The 20,418-nt window shown below is 41.8% G+C and overlaps 1 protein-coding gene across 10 annotated transcripts in view; it reads right to left on the bottom strand.

The window, feature by feature from the left end:
- Nucleotides 1-20,190, bottom strand: part of LOC120044870 (dematin-like) — an 82,974-nt gene extending 62,784 nt beyond the window's left edge. For 3 of the 10 annotated variants that reach the window (XM_038989580.1, XM_038989590.1, XM_038989599.1), the window contains exons 1-2: nucleotides 19,944-20,188; nucleotides 19,691-19,757 (exon numbers count right to left, since the gene is read on the bottom strand). In XM_038989580.1, the coding sequence (XP_038845508.1) occupies nucleotides 19,691-19,706 (16 nt within the window). In that variant the 5' untranslated portion in view covers nucleotides 19,707-19,757; nucleotides 19,944-20,188. Of the gene's footprint in view, nucleotides 1-19,690; nucleotides 19,758-19,943 lie in introns of those variants that run through there. The other 7 variants (XM_038989607.1, XM_038989632.1, XM_038989619.1 and 4 more) reach the window with 5 other exon arrangements.
- Nucleotides 20,191-20,418: the final 228 nt, after the last annotated feature.

The following is a 20,418-nucleotide window of genomic DNA, read 5'->3' as shown; positions in this document are numbered from 1 at the left end:
TTGATGAAGATGAACCCACAGTAAGGAATGTCAAGACTGCTATCAGAGTTAACCTGGAGCCTAGTTATGCTGACCCTGGTGTCCAAGACTTCTTACACAAGAGCACCGCTTTGGACCCCCGGTTCAAGACCCTTCTGCACCTGGATGCTGCTGCTCGTCTGAGAGTCTACAATGAACTCACAGCAGAAATTGTGACAAATATACAACAGGTACACTATTGTATTTATTTTGTTAATGTGACATGTATTATTTTTATTAATAAGTGATAACAATTCAGTATAAAGTAATAATTGTAATTGTCATAATAGTGTCTGATATATATTTCTAACAACAAATCACATTTTTAAAGATAGATGAAAATTACTAATTTAATTCTGCAGGTTCAAGCCACAGGAGCCAACCCCTCTCCAGAGACGGCAGACGACAGCGGTTCTCCTCCAGAAAAGAAGTCTGCCATGGCTGAGCTTTTTGGGGAGTTGTTCAAGACCCAGGAGCAGGGAACCAAGTCAAAAGGTCAAGGTCATAGAGGAGGAGGTGACCTCATACAGGGAAGTGGACTGTATTCCCCTGGATGCTGATCCACTTACATGGTGGAAGACCAAAGAGTTAATATACCTTCATGTTGCCATGTTAGCAAGGTGCTACCTGGCTGTGCCTGGGACCTGTCCCTAGCGAGAGGGTATTCTCCACAGCAGCTTACATTGTCACAGCAAGCCGATCTGTGCTCAATACAGATAATGTGGATAGACTAATCTTCTTAAAGAAAAACTTGAAAATCTGATATATATATTTTTTTTCAAGTAACCTGTCACGACTCCTACCGAAGGTGGCTCCCCTTCCTGTTCGGGTGGCGCTCGGCAGTCGTCGTCACCGACCTACTAGCTGCCATTGATTTTTTCCTCCCCCTCCTTGTTTGTTTATTGGTTACACCTGTTTGTAGTTAGGTTGATTAGTGGGGCTTTATTACCCAGCAGGTGTGCGGGATTGTTTTGTGTACTGTTTGTACATGCTTGTATGTCACGGTTCGTGTACGTTATATTTTCGGAACTATTAGTCCCCCTTGTGTGTTGGGGCATTTGGTTGTAGTGGCGTCGTGTTCACCTCTGTGGTGATTAAAATTACGCTACTCTGAACTCTCTGTCTCCTGCGTCTGACTCCTTCCTCCACTACACCCCGGGCATTACATAACCAGTCTCAAGTGGTCCTATTTTGTTTAAGACACTGCTATGTGACTTAATTTTGATATATGCTGCTGGACTATGCACTCTTGTTGAAGTTCTGTTTTAAATGACTATTTTATTTCATGTTATAAGGCAGGCACTGCTGTTTTTTGTTGTCCCTTTGTTTCCATATGCTCCTGGGAATTCAAGCTACCCATGTTTACTATTATAATAAATTGAAAATCTAAATACAAATTGCATATTTCTACGGCATTTATTTTGTCGATGTATCGAAACCGTACCGAACCGTGACAACACTGTACCGTATCGTACCAAACTGTGAGTTTTGTGAACCGTTACACCCCTTCTTCCTCAAAGCAGCATTTGATCCATTTCACGTCCCCTCTGCTAAAGCTCTTTGATGATGGCAACATGGTGATGGCAGAGAGCTGTGAGAAAGGGACAGGCAAGACCGTGCGGGACCCCCACCAGAGAAAGGACCACCTCTCTCTGTGGGACTCAGAGGATGGATGAATACAGCGGAGCTGGCCCACTTGAGTCGTATGTCTTTCCCCCTTTTTGAGGCAAATGTCAGGGCCTGACAAGGCCTGGCAAGGGCCTGGTGGTTTGTGACGCCCTCCAACCCGGGTCTCTCTTTTCAACACAAGCCTCCAAACACAGTGCTCAGGGATTAAATCGGGCCTGCACTGAGCTGCCCATTGTGTTTTCTCCAGAGCTGCACATTACATAGATTTATTGACGGCCAGGTGGGGGGTATGAGCCCGGTGTTTTCCCTCCAAGTCAATTGTCAATAGCTTGTGTTCAGTTCTTTTCTGCTGACTGCTCTATTCAGCACAAACACTAAACAGGGCCAGTTTCAAGTGCAAAGGGCCAATGGGTTGACTTTTATGGGGTCATCTCTTTTCTGTGATTGTTTTAGGGGGTGGTGCCTGTCAGTGAGGGTAATTACTATCACTCAATGCACACAACTGTCCGACAAAGGGGTGAGAACTGAGAAAAGTAGGGGATACTTCAAGTGAAGACCACAGGAATTTTTGACCAATAAAGAATGAGATTCCATTACATAGAAAACCAACAAATCACACATCATCATCCAAACCTGACATGGTTTTCTTAGTGCTGATTTCAGATACATCTCCAACTTGAGGCTGAATGACGAGCATGCCTGCCAGTAGAATAACCGTCCTCGTTTCTTTGTCACATGAAGCATGTTTGATGTTGACTAGATGTGAGGCAGTTAATTTGGGTCGTAAGGACAATAATGGTGGCTTTCTCCAGTCTAGTCATAAAAGCTTGGTGCACTTGACTGAGTAGCAGCAGCAGAGAATATCTGCACTGGAAGAGGGAAATCTAATCAAAAACGGAAAAGGAAAGATTATGACCTCGCCAGTGTATTCCACCGAGTTGATATAGGCCTAGAGCTTGCTAAGAAAAGAATTGCATGCTGTTGTAGGGGCTAATAGTCTCTGACTATGAGAAAAGTCTCATCACTCACAACACATCAGAGGCTATTCTCTGTTTGTGGTGTAGGCTTGTTCTGTATTCTTTCATATCTAGGTCAATTGCATCAGTAAGATAATTTCTAGTGGTTTTTACTTAATCTCATACAATGCATCAGCATTTATAATCCAAGTGAATTACCTACATTTATGTCCCACTCGATTGTTATAATTGTGTTATAATTGAAATTTGCAAAAGGCAAGTGAATCAGTTGTATGTTAAGATTACATTTAGTGTTTGTTTAAAATGTGTGTTAAGAGTCCTTCTAGCTAGGACCACTGGGCTGAAAAGTCCCACTCCCCTCAGTCTGGCCCCATGTCAGGGTATGTACACGGCCCTAGACTTTTGGGCTTTTTTGGGGCCTCAGAGATGGAAACATAAACTACTGATGAAACGGGTGCAAAGCCTGAGAGTGGAAAAACAGAGCTCCCACAGCCCATCTACACTTGCACTGGCAACTGATCTGGTCTGACGCATTACTGCAAGGGTAACGGGGCTATCAAAATAATGTCATAAACAACCCAACAAGATACAGTATCCAGACCTTTTTGTTGCAAGCATATTTGAGGTAATATTATCATTCAGACAAACCATGAAGTTATCTTATTGCACTGGTAGATGCAACTCATGGAAGAAAATGGGGGGGAAACTCTATCCAGGCAGGGGTACAAATGAGAGAATTGGTATCCATGATTCTGGCTTGTCTCGGAAAGTATCTGTACCAAGGAAATCCTGAGTTGCGACACCCACTGGTATTGACAAGGTACAGAGAGCTCTGTATCTGTGTGTGTTGGTGTCGTTGTGAACAACCTCCGAGTCCTCCTTGAGAGAAACACACTTATCTCAGCAAAGCAAGATCAGCCTACACCCAGTTGGCCTGTTCTCGTCACCGTGGCAACGCTCTCCGGATTGGCTCCGTCAACCAGCAAAAGTGTTCACATCACCTTGGCCTGGCCTCCTTTCATTCTGATGGCACACATGTCCTCCATATGCAAACCAGCTGCACTCATAGATAAGGCATTAGTCTGGCTTCCATGAAGCCACAACGACGTAGGGCTCTTGAGTAACAGCTGAATGATAGACAAACTCAATAAGAACAGAGAACAGACAACATACTTAAATGTGACAATCGCGCGCACGCATGTACACACACCAACACGCACGTACACACACCAACACGCACACACCTACAGACTTCAGAAAGAATTCATACCCACTTGACTTATTCCACATTTTATTGTGTTACAGACTGAATTGAAAATGGAGGAAATATTTTTTTGGGGTCAACAATTTACACACAATACCGCATAATGACTAAGTGATAAATGTCAGGAATTTGTTTAAAACTGAGTTTAAATGTATTTGGCTAAGGTGTATGTGAACTTCTGACTTCAACTGCAAAAATAATGTTCAATTACAGATGTGGTTTTCAGACATGTGTTAAGTTTCAAATGTTAATTTTTCACAATTTTCCCTTGTGAAAAAGAATTCCCATGACATTTTTTCACAAGATTATTTCACCTATTCCAGCTACATCTGGTCTCTCATCCAGGGACAGACCTGGACCAACCCTGCTTAGCTTCAGAGGCAAACCAGCAGTGGGATGCAGGGTGCTATGTTGCTGGGAAAAGCCCTGGGTAACATATCCATAGCATTTTTATTTAATTGCATTATCATATTTTTTTTCATTAAATTTTTTGGGGGCTTTTGCATTTAAAAACTATTGCATTACAATATTTTGTTTTGCTGTCAATACTTTTGGGTTTATGTTTTGCTTTTAATATCATTCTTTTGTTTGCAATTTTATTCTCGACTTCAGAAGTTTTGCTTGATATTAATGGCACAAAAGTAACTCACTCACTAGAAGATTATACCATATTTACATTTTTAATAATTTAGCAGACGCTTTTATCCTATTAAAAGGTGTTTAAAGCGGCAATCGTTAATTGAAACATTAACAGTGTTCTCCCCGCCACAGCTTCTGTAAAAAGTTGAGGGATGGGCTGGACAAATGCAATCACTCTCAAATCCATAGACTACGCTATAGATGCAATTACTGATAACAAAATTATAGTTTTAACCATGTTTTTAGGCTATACAGTGTTTGTTTACATGTACTTTGTTTACATGTGAAACTGCAAATTAGATACACAGCTAAAAATCTCACTTTCACATGTGAAAATCTTAAAATCTTACAAGTTCACATGTAAAAAAACAATCACGTGTTAGTTTTTCAACATATGAAACTGTTCATTTTTTTACCCCCCCAATTTCATGGTATCCAATTGGTAGTAGTTACAGTCTGGTCTCATTGCTGCAACTCCCGTACGGACTCAGGAGAGGCGAAGGTCAAGAGCCATGCGTCCTCTGAAACACACCCCAACCAAGCCGCACTGCTTCTTGACACAATGCACATCCAACCCGGAAGCCAACCGCACCAATGTGTCAGAGGAAACACCGTACACCTGGCGACCTGGTCAGCGTGCACTGCGCCCAGCCCGCCACAGGAGTCACTAGAACACGGTGGGACAAGGACATCCCGGCCAGCCAAACCCTCCATAACCCAGACGACGCTGGGCCAATTGTGCGCAAGCCCCATGGGCCTCCCGGTCGCGGCCGGCTGTGACAGAGCCTGGGCTCGAACCAAGAATCTCTGATGGCACAGCTAGCACTGCGATGCAGTGCTATAGACCACTGTGCCACTCGGGAGGCCCTTTGTGATTGTTATTCACATGTTAAAATGCATATCTGATTCTCACGTGAAAGTTTTTAACATGTGAAACCGCAAATTTCACATGTGAAACTGCAATTCACATGCGAGTCAAAAACATGTTATTCTCAACAGTTGTGAAAAGGTGGGGTTAACATGTGAAAAAATTATTTAAAAAATTATTAAAATATGTTTTTTACATGTGAAATAATTTCAGCTCAACATGTGAAAACAGCTATTTTCACATGTGAAACTGCAAATGTTGCTTTTTTTTGTAAGGGTATCCACATCCCCCTTCTGTCACACCTCTGTGAAGCATTGGGTGCTGTTGTGGTGATATCCTGTAGGTCTGATGGTGTTCTGATTGGAGGTTAACTTTACAGTATCCTATTGGTCAACCACTCAGATTTTCAATCCAAACAACTAAGATGTTATAAAAGCGTATTAGATTCATTTTCTCTTTCTCTTTGTTCCTCACCTGCTCTGGTGAGATACACGATGGCTAGGCTATGACTTCTCTCTTTCTCTCCCTCTCTGATCATGGCTAGATTAATAACGCCTTGTAATGCTGGTATTGCCTTCTAACTTATGCTTCATTCATGCCTTGTATAAGGTAATCATTTATTTTTACAATTATATTAAATATCTGCCTTTGATACAGTATGTTCAACTCTTAGACCTTTCTTGATAGTGTAGTTTATTCCTGTAACTCACCAATGGTTCAGCTCAAGGGTTAAAACCAGTTCAGGACACAGAACCGGAAACTGGAAAATCAAAAAATGATTTGAGGAACAAAACCTGAACCGAAAACAAATATGATCTATACTGTTCCAGAACAGAAACTTTATTGTAAAAGCATGGGAACTGGTTAATAATGATATTTTACGTTCCAGGCATTTTTTTCCAGTCCCACAAAAATCGCAACAAAGCGCCTATGCAAAGCCCTCACTCTTGTCACTCAGAAATGTATTCCAGCGTCTGCCTGTCAACTGGAAGTCTTTGCTAGAGGGTGTGCGTGTGTGTGTAGGCTACCTTCCCCTCCCCTCTGAAGCATAGGTTACTGTAGCCTACTGACGACGTTACAAGAGTAATTCAGAAATTAGGGAGAGATGTTAAATTAGAGCAGAATGCATTGACTTTTTCAATGCTAGGTTAAGGATACTATAGTTATCACGTTTCACATTGGATTTATTAACTACAAAAAGGTAAGAAGTGTTTTTCATTCTAGTGCTGCTCTGCACACACAAGCTTGTTAGCTAGCTAGCTAACATTTGCTCTGGTACAACGTTAAACCAACTCAGAAGTTCAAGGACATTCAAAGATCCTCCATAGAAGCCGCTCCTCTGTAGGTATAATTATGTGGGCTTAATTCCGATAACGCATGTCATAACAAGATGCCCAGCGCTTCATGAAATGCTTCATCCATCCTGTCTTGCTCTCTCCTCACCCTCAAAACTTCAGTTGCATCTCGCTGCCTACCCATTGTTGTCGTCTTAGCTGTTTACCCGTTGTTGTCTCACCCGTTGTTGTCTTAGCTCTCACAATCAACACCTGTGATTGCTTTATGTCTCTCTCTAATGTCAATATGCCTTGTATACGGTTGTTTAGAGCAGCTCTCATTGTTTTATTTTACTGCGAAGCCCCTAGTCCTGCTCAATATGCCTCAGATAGCCCCCTTGTCCCACCCCCCACACATGCGGAGACCGCACCTAGCTTAACTGGCGCCTCCAGAGATGCAACCTCTCTCATTGTCACTCAATGCCTAGGTTTACCCCCATGGTACTCGCACCCTACCATACCCTTGTCTGTACACTATGCCCTGAATCTATCCTTCCGCGCCCAGAAATCGGCTCCTTTTACTCTCTGTTTCCCGAACGCACTAGACGACCAGTTCTTATAGCCTTTAGCCGAACCCTCATCCTACTCCTCCTCTGTTCTTCTGGTGATGTAGAGGTTAACCCAGGCCCTGTGTGTTCCCAGGCACTCTCATTTGTTTAATTCTGCAACCATAAAAGCCTTGGGTTCATGCATGTTAACATCAGAAGCCTCCTCCCTAAGTTTGTTTTATTCACTGCTTTAGCACACTCCGCCAACCCTGATGTCCTAGCCGTGTCTGAATCCTTGCTTAGGAAGCGCACCAAAAATTCTGACATTTCCATCCCTAATTACAACATTTTCCATCAAGATAGAACTGCTAAAGGGGGCAGAGTTGCAATCTACTGTAAAGATAGCTTGCAGAGTTCTGTCATACTTTCCAGGTCAATGCCCAAACAGTTCGAGCTTCTACTTTTAAAGATCCATCTCACCAGAAATAAGTCCCTCACTGTTGCCGCTTGTTATAGACCCCCCTCAGCTCCCAGCTGTGCCCTGGACACCATATGTGAATTGATTGCCCCCCATCTATCATCAGAATTCGTACTGCTAAGTGACCTAAATTGGGATATGCTTAACACCCCGGCCGTCCTACAATCTGAGATAGATGGCCTCAATCGCACACAAACTATCAAGGAACCTACCAGGTACAAACCCAAATCCATAAACATGCACCCTCATAGTTATCATCCTGACCAACTTGCCCTCTAAATACACCTCTGCTGTTTTCAACCAGGATCTCAGCGATCACTGCCTCATTGCCTGTTTCCGTTATGGGTCCACAGTCAAACAACTACCCCTCATCACTTTCAAACGCTCCCTAAAACACTTCTGCGAGCAGGCCTTTCTAATCGACCTGGCCCGGGTATCCTGGAAGGATATTGAACTCATCCCATCAGTAGACGATGCCTGGTTGTTCTATAAAAGTGCTTTCCTCGCCATCTTACACTTGAAATCGGAAGTTTACATACACTTTGGTTGGAGTCATTAAAACACGTTTTCAACCACTCCACAAATTTCTTGTTAACAAACTATAGTTTCTGCAAGTCGGTAAGGACATTTACTTTGTGCATGACAAGTAACTTTTCCAACAATTGTTTACAGACAGTATATTTCACTTATCTGTATCACAATTCCAGTGGGTCAGAAGTTTACATACACTAAGTTGACTTTGCCTTTAAACAGCTTGGAAAATTCCAGAAAATATGTCATGGCTTTAGAAGCTTCTGATAGGCTAATTGACATCATTTGAGTCAATTGGAGGTGTAATCAGCCAAGACCTCAGAAAAACAATTGTAGACCTCCACAAGTCTTGATCATCCTTGGGAGCAATTTCCAAATGCCTGAAGGTACCACGGTCATCTGTACAAACAATAGTACGCAAGTATAAACACCATGGGACCACGCAGGCGGCGTACCGCTCAGGAAGGAGATGCGTTCTGTCTCCTAGAGATGAACGTACTTTGGTGCGAAAAGTGCAAATCAATCCCAGAACAACAGCAAAGGACCTTGTGAAGATGCTGGAGGAAACAGGTACAAAAGTATCTATATCCACAGTAAAATGAGTCCTATATCGACATAACCTGAAAGGCCGCTCAGCAAGGAAGAAGCCACTGCTCCAAAACTGCCATAAAAAATCCAGACTATGATTTGCAACTGCACATGGGGACAAAGATCGTAATCTTTGGAGAAATGTCCTCTGGTCTGATGAAACAAAAATAGAACTGTTTGGCCATAATGACCATCGTTATGTTTTGAGTAAAAAGGGGGAGGCTTGCAAGCCAAAGAACACCATCCCAACCGTGAAGCTTGGTGGTGGCAGCATCATGTTGTGGGGGTGTTTTGCTACAGGAAGGACTGGTGCACTTCACAAAATAGATGGCATCATGAGGCAGGAAAAGTATGTGGCTATATTGAAGCAACATCTCAAGACATCAGTCAGGAAGTTAAAGCTTGGTCACAAATGGGTCTTCCAAATGGACAATGACCCCAAGCATACTTCCAAAGTTGTGGCAAAATGCGTAAGGACAACAAAGTCAAGGTATTGGCGTGGCCATCACAAAGCCCTGACCTCAATCCTATAGAAAATTTGTGGGCAGAACTGAAAAAGCGTGTGCGACAAGGAGGCCTACAAACCTGACTCAGTTACACCAGTTCTGTCAGGAGGAATGGGCCAAAATTCACCCAACTTATTGTGGAAAGCTTGTGGAAGGCTACCCGAAACGTTTGACCCAAGTTAAACAATTTAAAGGCAATGCTACCAAATAGTAATTGAATGTAAGTAAACTTCTGACCCACTGGGAATGTGATGAAAGAAATAATTCTCTCTACTATTATTCTGACATTTCACATTCTTAAAATAAAGTGGTGATCCTAACTGACCTAAGACAGAGAATTGTTACGAGGATTAAATTTCAGGAATTGAGAAAAACTGAGTTTAAATGTATTTGGCTAAGGTGTATGTAAACTTCCGACTTCAACTGTAAATAAGCATGCCCCTTTCAAATTTTTTTAGAACTAAGATCAGATATAGCCCTTGGTTCACTCCAGACTTGACTGCCCTTGACCAGCACAAAAACACCCTGTGGCGTACTGCACTAGCATCGAATAGTCCCCGCGATATGCAACTTTTCAGGGAAGTCAGGAACCAATACACACAGTCAGTTAGGAAAGCAAAGGCTAACTTTTTCAAACAGAGATGTGCATCCTGCAGCACTAATTCCAAAACGTTTTGGGAGTACCTCCTCCCAGCTGCCCACTGCACTGAGACTAGGAAACACTGTCACCACTGACAAAATCCACGGTAATCGAGAATTACAATAAGCATTTCTCTACGGCTGGCCATGCTTTCCACCTGGCTACCCCAACCCCGCCCAACAGTTCTGCACCCCCCGTAGCATCTGGAAGGAGTGCTTGTCAAGCGTTGTTTGGAAAATTGCAAAATCCTCAGACATGGTTTTGAATGCGGTCTGGCTCATGACATTCGCGCCCTTTAGCTCCTCCACCTCCACCTGCGTAAATTCCAAACTGTGTGTAAACTCCATTACATCCTTTCCATTCCATTAGATCACCAACTGTTTTGTTGGTAGAATCCATACAGAGTTGCAGGAAGGACTTCAAAGTTATTTTCCTGCAGATCTATTGTTGATCCAATAGTTGATGGAGTGTAGTGCTTGATACGTATTTCTCTTCCACATTGAGCTTCACAGCGTTTTTCTGTATAGTATTAGCCATGCTACAAGCTTGTTGTAAGCTAAAATTAGTTCGCAAACACAACCCACATCCGTCTCCCGAAAACAAGCTCCGCCAGTGAAATGGCAAATACACACAAGCAACACACACTTGATCACACATGCACCAGTTGTGGATACAAGCAGTATGCAGGGCAGTAAGCCAAAACACCGGTCAAAGATGCTTGGGAGAGACAGTGGTGGGAGCATTCGCTTACCCACTGTGGGTGCTGACATGTATAGTGTTGAATCATCTGCGTACATAGACACACAGGCTTTGTTTAATGCTAACGGTAGATCATTAGTAAATATAGAAAACAGTAAATGGCAATCCAGCTCCATTGTGGAATACCACACTTTACATGTTTTACGTTAGAGAAGCTTCCATTAATGAAACCCCCGGTGTTCTATTAGATAGATAACATCATCTCATATCATGGATAGAGAGCTAAGCTATAACACATACATTTTATCTATAACAAATTATTGTCAATAACATCGAAGGCTGCAGTGAAATATAACAATACATCTCCCGCAATCTTCTTATGTCAATTTATTTCAGCCAAGGATTAGTCATTTATGTCAGCACAGTACATATTGAGTGTTCTTCCCTATAAGCGTGCTGAATGTCAGTTGTTGAATTGTTCACAGAGAAATAGCATTGTATCTGGTCAAACACAATCTTTCCCATAAGTTTGCTAAGAACTGGCAGCAAGCTTATTGATCAGCAGTTAGAGAAAGGCAAAGGTAGCTTTACCATTTTTGGGTAGTGCAATGACATTAGCTTCACTCCAGGTCTGTGAACAAACACTTTTCTCCAGGCTCAGATTAAAGATGTGGCAAATAGGAGTGTTAATATAGCCTTCTACCATCCCTAATAGCTTTCCATCTAGTTTGTCAATACCAGGTGGTTTCTCATTATTGATGGACAGCAATAATTTTCCACTTCTCCCACACTAACTTTACAAAATTCTAAATCACCATGCTTTTATTCCATTATTAGGACTTTTGCATGAATATGATGGCTCTTTATGCATTAATTATTTTAAGGTTTGCAACAAATCGAGATATTTAATGAAATTGTCTATTCTGATTACTACATTTGTCGTCACATTGGACCACATGCTGACACACACCAACGACGGGCCGGCCGGCAGGCTACGAGGAGGCTTGCGCCCTCATGCCATTGACATTAAGGTTGACTCTCTCCGACAGGATGAAAACCACTACATTGACCATGGTCCTTTGCTAGTTTCGGACACTTTTACCATGATCCTTAAAGATATACTTCTCCTTAATGCAACCGCTGTGTCAGATTTCAAAAAAGCTTTACAGCGAAAGCACACCATGGAATAATCTGAGTACAGCGCTCAGAGACCAAAACAAGCCATACAGATACCCGCCATGTTGTGGAGTCAACAGAAGTCAGATATAGCATTATAAATAGCATTATAAATATCACCTTTGATGATCTTCATCGGAATACACTCCTAGGAATCCCAGTTCCACAATAAATGTTTGTTTTGTTCAATAAAGTCCACCATTTATGTCCAAATACCTCCTTTTTGTTTGCGGGTTTAGTTCACAAATCCAAATTCACAAGACGCGAGCACTAGGTCCAGACGAAAAGTCAAAACAGTTCCATTACAGTTCGTAGAAACATGTCAAACGATGTATAGAATAAATCTTTATGATGTTTTTATCATAAATCTTCAATAATGTTTCAACCGGACAATTCCTTTGTCTTTAGAAATGAAAAGGAACAGAGCTCGTTCTCACGGCCGCGTGCCTGACTTAGCTCATGGCATTCTGCCAGACACCTGGTTCAAACAGCTCTTATTCGCTCCCCCTTCACAGTAGAAGCCTGAAACAAGGTTCTAAAGACTGTTGACATCTAGTGGAAGCCTTAGGAAGTGCAATCGGACAGAATGTACACTGTATCTTGGATAGGCAAAGACTTGAAAACCTACAAACCTCAGATTTCCCACTTCCTGGTTGGATTTTTTCTCAGGTTTTTGCCTGCCATATGAGTTCTGTTATACTCACAGACACCTTTCAAACAGTTTTAGAAACTTCAGAGTGTTTTCTATCCAAATCTAATACTATGCATATCTTAGCTTCTGGGCCTGAGTAGCAGGCAGTTTACTCTGGGCACGCATTTCATCCGAACGTGAAAATAGCGCCCCCAGCCATAAGAAGTTAATGATGTTTTTGGGAACATTCAGCCCTATTCAGCAATATAGCACACTTCAAATTGGGAGTTTTCCATAGAAATACACGGATGACGTCAGCGCTATCACTATCTACTTGTTTTAATGTCTATGGTTTAGTCACCATTTTTTAATTTACCAAATATATGCATGAGCAATGTCAGAGCAGCATAGACTGAGATACAGTTGTTGTCCTTGATGATCTTTTTGGCCTTCCTGTGACATCGGGTGCTGTAGGTGTCTTGGAGGGCAGGTAGTTTTCCCCCGGTGATGTGTTGTGCAGACTGCACCACCCTCTGGAAAGCCCTACGGTTATGGGTGGTGCAGTTGCCATACCAGGCAGTGATACAGCCCAACATTATGCTCTCAATTGTGCATCTGGGGGTGATCCCTCTGCTGTTCCCTGAAGTCCACAATCATCTCCTTTGTTTTGTTGACGTTGAGTGAGAGGTTATTTTCCTGGCACCACACTCAGAGCCCTCACCTCCTCCCTGTAGGTTGTCTCGTTGTTGTTGGTAATCAACCCTACTACTGTTGTGTTGTCTGCAAACTTGATGATTGAGTTGGAGGCGTGCATGGCCACGCAGTCATGGGTGAACAGGGAGTACAGGAAAGGGCTGAGCACGCACCCTTGTGGGGCCCCAGTGTTGAGGATCAGTGTGGCGGATGTGTTGTTACCTACTCTTACCACCTGGGCGTGGCCCGTCAGGAAGTCCAGGATCCATTTGCAGAGGGAGGTGTTTATTCCCAGGGTCCTTAGCTTAGTAATGTGCTTTGAGGGCACTATGGTGTTGAATGCTGAGCTATAGTCAATGAATAGCATTCTCACATAGGTGTTCCATTTGTCCAGGTGGGAAAGGGCAGTGTGGAGTGCAATAGAGATTGCATCATCTGTGGATCTGTTGGGGTGGTATGCAAATTGGAGTTGGTCTAGGGTTTCTTGGATAATGGTGTTGATGTGAGCCATGACCAGCCTTTCAAAGCACTTCATGGCTACAGATGTGAGTGCTTCGGGTCGGTAGTCATTTAGGCAGGTTACCTTAGTGTTCTTGGGCTAAGGCACTATGGTGGTCTGCTTAAAACATGTTGGTATTACAGACTCAGACAGGGAGAGGTTGAAAATGCCAGTGGCGACCCAGCCAGCTAACGTTAGCTAGCTAACAGTACACGTTAACTTGACATTAGGTATATGGAGTTTTACTACACAATACATTTTTTTTCAGCGTTTGACACGATTACCTAAACATACTGACCATCTCCAATAGACAGACGCACGCTATATGGTAGACCAATCCAAACTCACCTCTCGGCATGTCCAGCCCACTCATTATCTCAGCCAATCATGGCTAGTGGGAAGGTTGCCCCCCTTTTTCTGTGGCTAAACCAACCAGGTTCGTAATTTAACAATTTTATTCATATTTACAGATGGCATACAAGTTTGATATTAAGGCACATGAAAGTTCACATGTTCGAGAAGGCATTTCTGCCAAAAAAACCATTTCAATCAAAAAATATATTTTACGTTCAAACAGCTCTGCTGTGAAGTCGTGGCTTGCGACATACGCCTAGTTTCCTGAATCGAGTCACATATTTCATATCTGAGCTTGAGGCATCAACTATGTGACTGTCCCAATGGATTTAGCCTACAGTATACAGTACATAACCAGACAAATCTCTATGATAGAGGGGGCTGCTAGCAAGCAGGACTTTTCTGTGAAACTTGAGCTAAACATACTGTACATTATCCATAGCTACTATATGGGATGAGTGTGTTAACTTCTTATGGCTGCAAGCCCGAAGCCGGGCACAATATGACAACAGCCACTTCAAGTGCAGGGCGCGAAATTCAAAATATATTTTTTTGAAATATTTAACTTTCACACATTAACAAGTCCAATACAGCAAATGAAAGATAAACATCTTGTGAATCCAGCCAACATGTCCGATTTTTAAAATGTTTTACAGCGAAAACACCACGTATATTTATGTTAGCTCACCACCAAATACAAATAAGGACAGACATTTTTCACAGCACAGGTAGCATGCACAAAACCAACCTAACTAACCAAGAACCAACCAAACTAACCAAGAAACAACTTCATCAGATGACAGTCTTATTACATGTTATTCAATAAATCTATGTTTTGTTCGAAAAATGTGCATATTTGAGCTATAAATCAGTTTTACATTGCAGCTACCATCACAGCTACTGTCAGAAATGGCACCGAAGCAGCCAGAGTAATTACAGACACCAACGTCAAATACCTAAATACTCATCATAAAACATTTCTGAAAAATACATGGTGTACAGCAAATGAAAGACAGGCATCTTGTGATTCCAGCCAATATTTCTGATTTCTTAAGTGTTTTACAGCGAAAACACAATATAGCATTATATTAGCTTACCACAATAGCCAGAAACACAAGCCATTCCCCAGCAGCAAAAGTTAGCGATCGTAACAAACCAGCAAAAGATATATAATTTTTGACTAACCTTGATGAGCTTCATCAGATGACAGTCCTATAACATCAGGTTATGCATACATTTATGTTTTGTTCGAAAATGTGCATATTTAGAGCTGAAATCAGTGGTTATACATTGTGCTAACGTAGCATCTTTTTCCCACAACGTCCGGATATTTTTCTGGCACTCACATATTCTGACCAAATAACTATTCATAAACATAACTAAAAAATACATGTTGTATAGGAAATGATAGATACACTAGTTCTTAATGCAATCGCCGTGTTAGAATTCTAAAAATAACTTCATTACGATATGCAGTTTACGTTATGGCGAGAGCGTGCCCAAAACCTGGCCGCAACCTACTAGTACAACATGTTCGACAGATATATGAAATAACATCATAAAATGGGTCCTACTTTTGATGATCTTTCATCAGAATGTTGTACAAGGGGTCCTTTGTCGGGAACAATCATTGTTTGGATTTAGAATGTCCTCTTCTCCAGTCAATTAGCACGGAAAGCTAGCAAAGTGGCGCTAAGCTCTCCTTCCTGAACAAAGGCACACAACGCAACACGCCTAACGTCCCGAATAAATTTCAATAATCTAATAAATAAAATACTCACAATCATGTTAACAAGCCTATATAGTCCGGTCAAAAATACACTTGCATACTTTTTTGAGCTCATTCAGCTGTATGCTACATTACAGTGATTTTCACATGGGCAGGGGCATCGGATCTACTGTTAAATGCATTATATCCACAATAACAAAGCAGTTAGCTTGAATAAAATAAATCTGTATAGTTCAGTCAAAAACCCACTTGCACATGTTTTTGTGTTCATTCAGTGAGCAAGTTCTAGCTGTTTTAAACATTACAGTAGTTTTGACATGGGCATTGGATCGTACTGTGTTAACTAGCTTTTTGGATAACTTTGACTAACAGCAAACAAGGTTATTAAGCTAACTGCATGGTAATACCAACAATAATAAAGTCACTTTTACAGGAAGATTGTGTAAACTATGCATAAAATAGTATTCAATATAATTTGCAGTGAGGGACTTAAAATGTGCCAAACCTGGGAGAGGATAGCTAGCTAGCTGGGCTAGAAAAAGCTGTCTAGAAAAATGAGTATTCAGTCAATGCAAGTTAGAGTTAGCTACAGATATGTAGGTTTGAGAATAGTGTCCACTCCTATTAAATTAATTGTAGCTAGTTGTGAGACTTACCAAATTATGCTGCCAATGTCCATAGTGAAATCAATAATTTATAGTAAAATCCTGCACTGTAGCAAACTGTTCTGCTAACGTCACTAGCTAGCAAAATATCCATCAATGATAGCTGAGCTTGCCGTGGTTTTGGACTAGCTGGCTAGCTAGTGCTATGATAGCCCACCTTGCACAATATATTTTTTGGGGGAAATGTATTGTTCATGCGATGTTAACTGGCTAGTCTCTAACCAGGTAGCCATCTAAAAAAGCATTTATTTTCATATTCTAAACATTCTAAATGAGGCTACTAATACGTATTGTAATCTGGGCTGACTGTCAGACGAACCATTCAAGTGATATCACTGATGACACATTATCAAGATGGCGCAACGCAATAGTCAGATGAGGCGATCTTCAAAAGTTTTAACAGAAATTAGTTTTTTTTAGCAGTTTTAAGGGAAGGAACATGCTTCTTTATCTCATTTGGTTATCAAAATCAACTTAACTTGGGAGATCTATGCTAACAGTGGGATTTGAGCAAAGGAGGCTGAAATAGGAGCTACAGAAGGACGGGCTCGTCGTAATGGCTGGAATGTAATAAATGGAACAGTAGCAAACACATCAAACATATGGAAACCCCGTTTGACTCCATTCCATTAATTCCATTCCAGCCATTACAATGAGCCGGTCCTCCTATAGTACCTCCCAACAGCCTCCTCTGGATTTGAGGCACTACTAGGGTCTGAATGGTCTGACTTGGCTTATGCTAGTGAAGCACAGGTGGATGGTTTTTCTTGGCAAAGGAGAAATGCTCACTAACAAGGATGTAAACAAATTTGTGTATGGAATATTTCTGGGATCTTTTATTTCAGTTCATGAAAACATGGGACCAATATTTTACATGTTGCGTTTATATTTTTGTTCCGTTTACTCAGTTTTTATAGTCATCATCTCATCTCTGCAAAGATTAGCAGAGATGAGATGATGACTTTACTCCCCATACTGTTCTGTCATCCTATTTAGCTAGGCTAGCTGCAGAGCTGTCTGGAGAAATCTTTATTCTAGTTCTTCAAAGAAGATGAGGCATACTTTCACGAACTGTCTCTATCCCTCTCTCTAGTCGTTATGCTGTGCACATTCCTCTATCATGCTGTCTATGCGGTCTGTGTGTATCTAACATAGCAGGCGTAAAAGTGTATTCATCTCTGCCTGAGCCGGAAAAAACAAGCACAAGGTTGAATATTTGCTTAATGAGATCGAATATTTGCTTAATGAAAACTACAACTCCCTTCAGCCCAGCATCCCACATAGTTCTTGAGTTGATTTCTCTCGTGAATTATTTGATTTCTCTCTAGAGAAATGGCGCGATGGGCTCACAAAAAAAAAACGAACCAATGTCGGTCAATTAGTTGTTTAATAACGGAGAAACTAAAAACTAAATGTTGGTTAATCACTCAGAACTACCTCTAGGCCTCTATGGAGAGACGATTTTAGAGCAGAACCATGAAATAAAACACATCTAACATGTTATGGAACTGAAACTGCTCTGAAATAAGTGCAATACAATATACAACAATGAATCAAATACAAAGTAACTACCGGTATGCAACGGGTGTGGCTGAAATAGCCGAATCCACTAATTTGTGTCCACATACTTTTGTATATATAGTGTATTGGATTCTGCTATTTCAGCCACACCAGTTGCTGACAGGTGTATAAATTCGAGGACACCGCCATGCAATCTCCATAGACAAACATTGGCAGTAGAATGGCCGTACTGAAGAGCTTTCAACATGGCACCGTCATAAGATGCCACCTTTCCAACAATTCAGTTCATCAAATTTCTCCCCTGCTAGAGCTGCTCCGGTCAACTGTAAGTTCTGTTATTGTGAAGTGTAAACGTCTAGGAGCAACAACGGCTCAGCCGTGAAATGGTAAGGCCACACAAGCTCACAGAATTGGACCGCTGAGTGCTGAAGAGCGTAAAATTCGCCTGTCCTCAGCTGCAACACTAGTTCCAAACTGCCTCTGGAAGCAATGTCAGCACAATACCTTTTCTTCGGTAGCTTCATGAAATTAGTTTCCATGGCCGAGCAGCCGCACATAAGCATAAGATCACCATGCACAATAACAAGTGCCGGCTGGAGTGGTGTAAAGCTCACCGCCATTGGACTCTGTAGCAGTGGAAATGCGTTCTTTGGATTGATGAAGATGGAAGAATCTGGGTTTGGTGGATGCAAGAAGAATGCTACAGTACCTGCCCGAATGCATATTGCCAACTGTATCTTAACGCTACAGCATACATTGACATTCTAGTCGATTCTGTACTTCCAACTTGCAGCAACAGTTTGGGAAAAGCCCTTTCCTGTTTCAATATGACAATGCCCCTGTGCACAAAGCGAGGTTCATACAGCAACGGTTTGTCGAGAGCGGTGTGGAAGAACTTGGGCTCCCGAGTGGCACAATGGTGTAAGATACTGCATCTCAGTGCTAGAGGTGTCACTACAGACACCTCTGGTTCAATTCCAGGCTGGATCACAACTGGCTGTGATTGGGAGTCCCATAGGGCGGTGCACAATTGGCCCAGTGTTGTTAGGAGTAGGCTGTCATTGTAAATAAGAATTTGTTCTTAACTGACTTGCCAAGTTAAATAATGGTTTAAAAAACTTGAATAGCCTACACAGAGCCCTCATCTCAACCCCATTGAGCACCTTTGGGATGATTTGGAATGCAAAATGCGAGCCAGGTCAAATGGCCCAACATCAGTGCCTGACCTCACTAATTCTCTTGTGGCTGAATGGAAGCAAGTCCCTGAAGCAATGTTACAACATCTAGTGGAAAGCCTTCCCAGTAGAGTGGAGGCTGTTCCAGCAGCAGGGGGGGACCAACTCCATATCAATGCCCATGATTTTGGACTGAGATGTTCGATGAGCAGGTGTCAACATACTTTTGGTCATGTAGTGTATAAGATAATGCATACATCTCAAATCAACTATATGCTTTTATAAAAAAGCAATTTAATGATTCAGAGCAAGAAGGCATGTCCCGGGATAAAAGCTCGGGTAAAAGCTGAAGCTTTCTAGTTTCTTCATAACATTATTTCAAGAGCCTGGCTAACCATTGAATGGGACCTGTACCGATCTCTCCATCGCTTATGGTGTTATGTAAAAGCATAGAAAATGTCTCGCATAATCCATCCATCCCCATGCACAACAGTACATCGACGATTCACGACTTTACATCGATTTACCATTGTCTATTTATTAGGTAAAAATTAGTAACATGAGTGATGTAAAATTAATGAATTATACCTATAAATTGTTGCATCTCCTATAGTAGGCTCTTTCAACATGTCTGCATGGTGTGCGTCTCGGCGACCTGTATGACAAGCAGCAGTATCCCATTAATCCGATACTGGGTACCACAATCCGCACCCAATGTCAGAATGACAATTCTGAGCTAAATGTAATGTCAGTCTCCTGCAAAATAATATGACAGACTATACTGGCTATGCATGATAGACACATTTGATATGGACACAAAACATAAAAAGCGCTCTCGCACCTGAAAATTGTCCTCTTCCAGATGATCAGTTTCCTTCCACCGTTTATTAAAGCAGACAAGTGTATTCCCTTTACATTAAATTGTATTACCAAAAAGCTACAAAAAAAATCGAAAGTTCTCGACGCAGTATTTTAATCTAACAATATTTCTGTCCAGCAGCTATGCCTGGCAGCGGGGACAAGCTGAGGCTGCTGTGACTGATAGCAAGCTAGTTTTTCGTTGCTCCCCCCTCGCACGGCTGGTCCAATCCACTTTCAGTAACGGGGGGATTTGCTGTAGCTGTAGTCTGAACATGACATCGCACTATGCTATTGGCATATGGCGCGTGCTTGAAATATCGACTGATCGTCACAAATAAATGTCGACCGATCGTCACAAATAAATGTCGAAATGGCAACTGTTGCGCAATGTATCCTTAAATACATTCTATCATTTGCAAAATAATTTCAACATTATACTGTGGGCCACAGGGCCA

The sequence above is a fragment of the Salvelinus namaycush genome, chromosome 1 (genome assembly GCF_016432855.1).
Source record: "Salvelinus namaycush isolate Seneca chromosome 1, SaNama_1.0, whole genome shotgun sequence".
NCBI lineage: Eukaryota > Metazoa > Chordata > Actinopteri > Salmoniformes > Salmonidae > Salvelinus > Salvelinus namaycush.
This window is presented reverse-complemented; position numbering and strand designations above follow the sequence as displayed.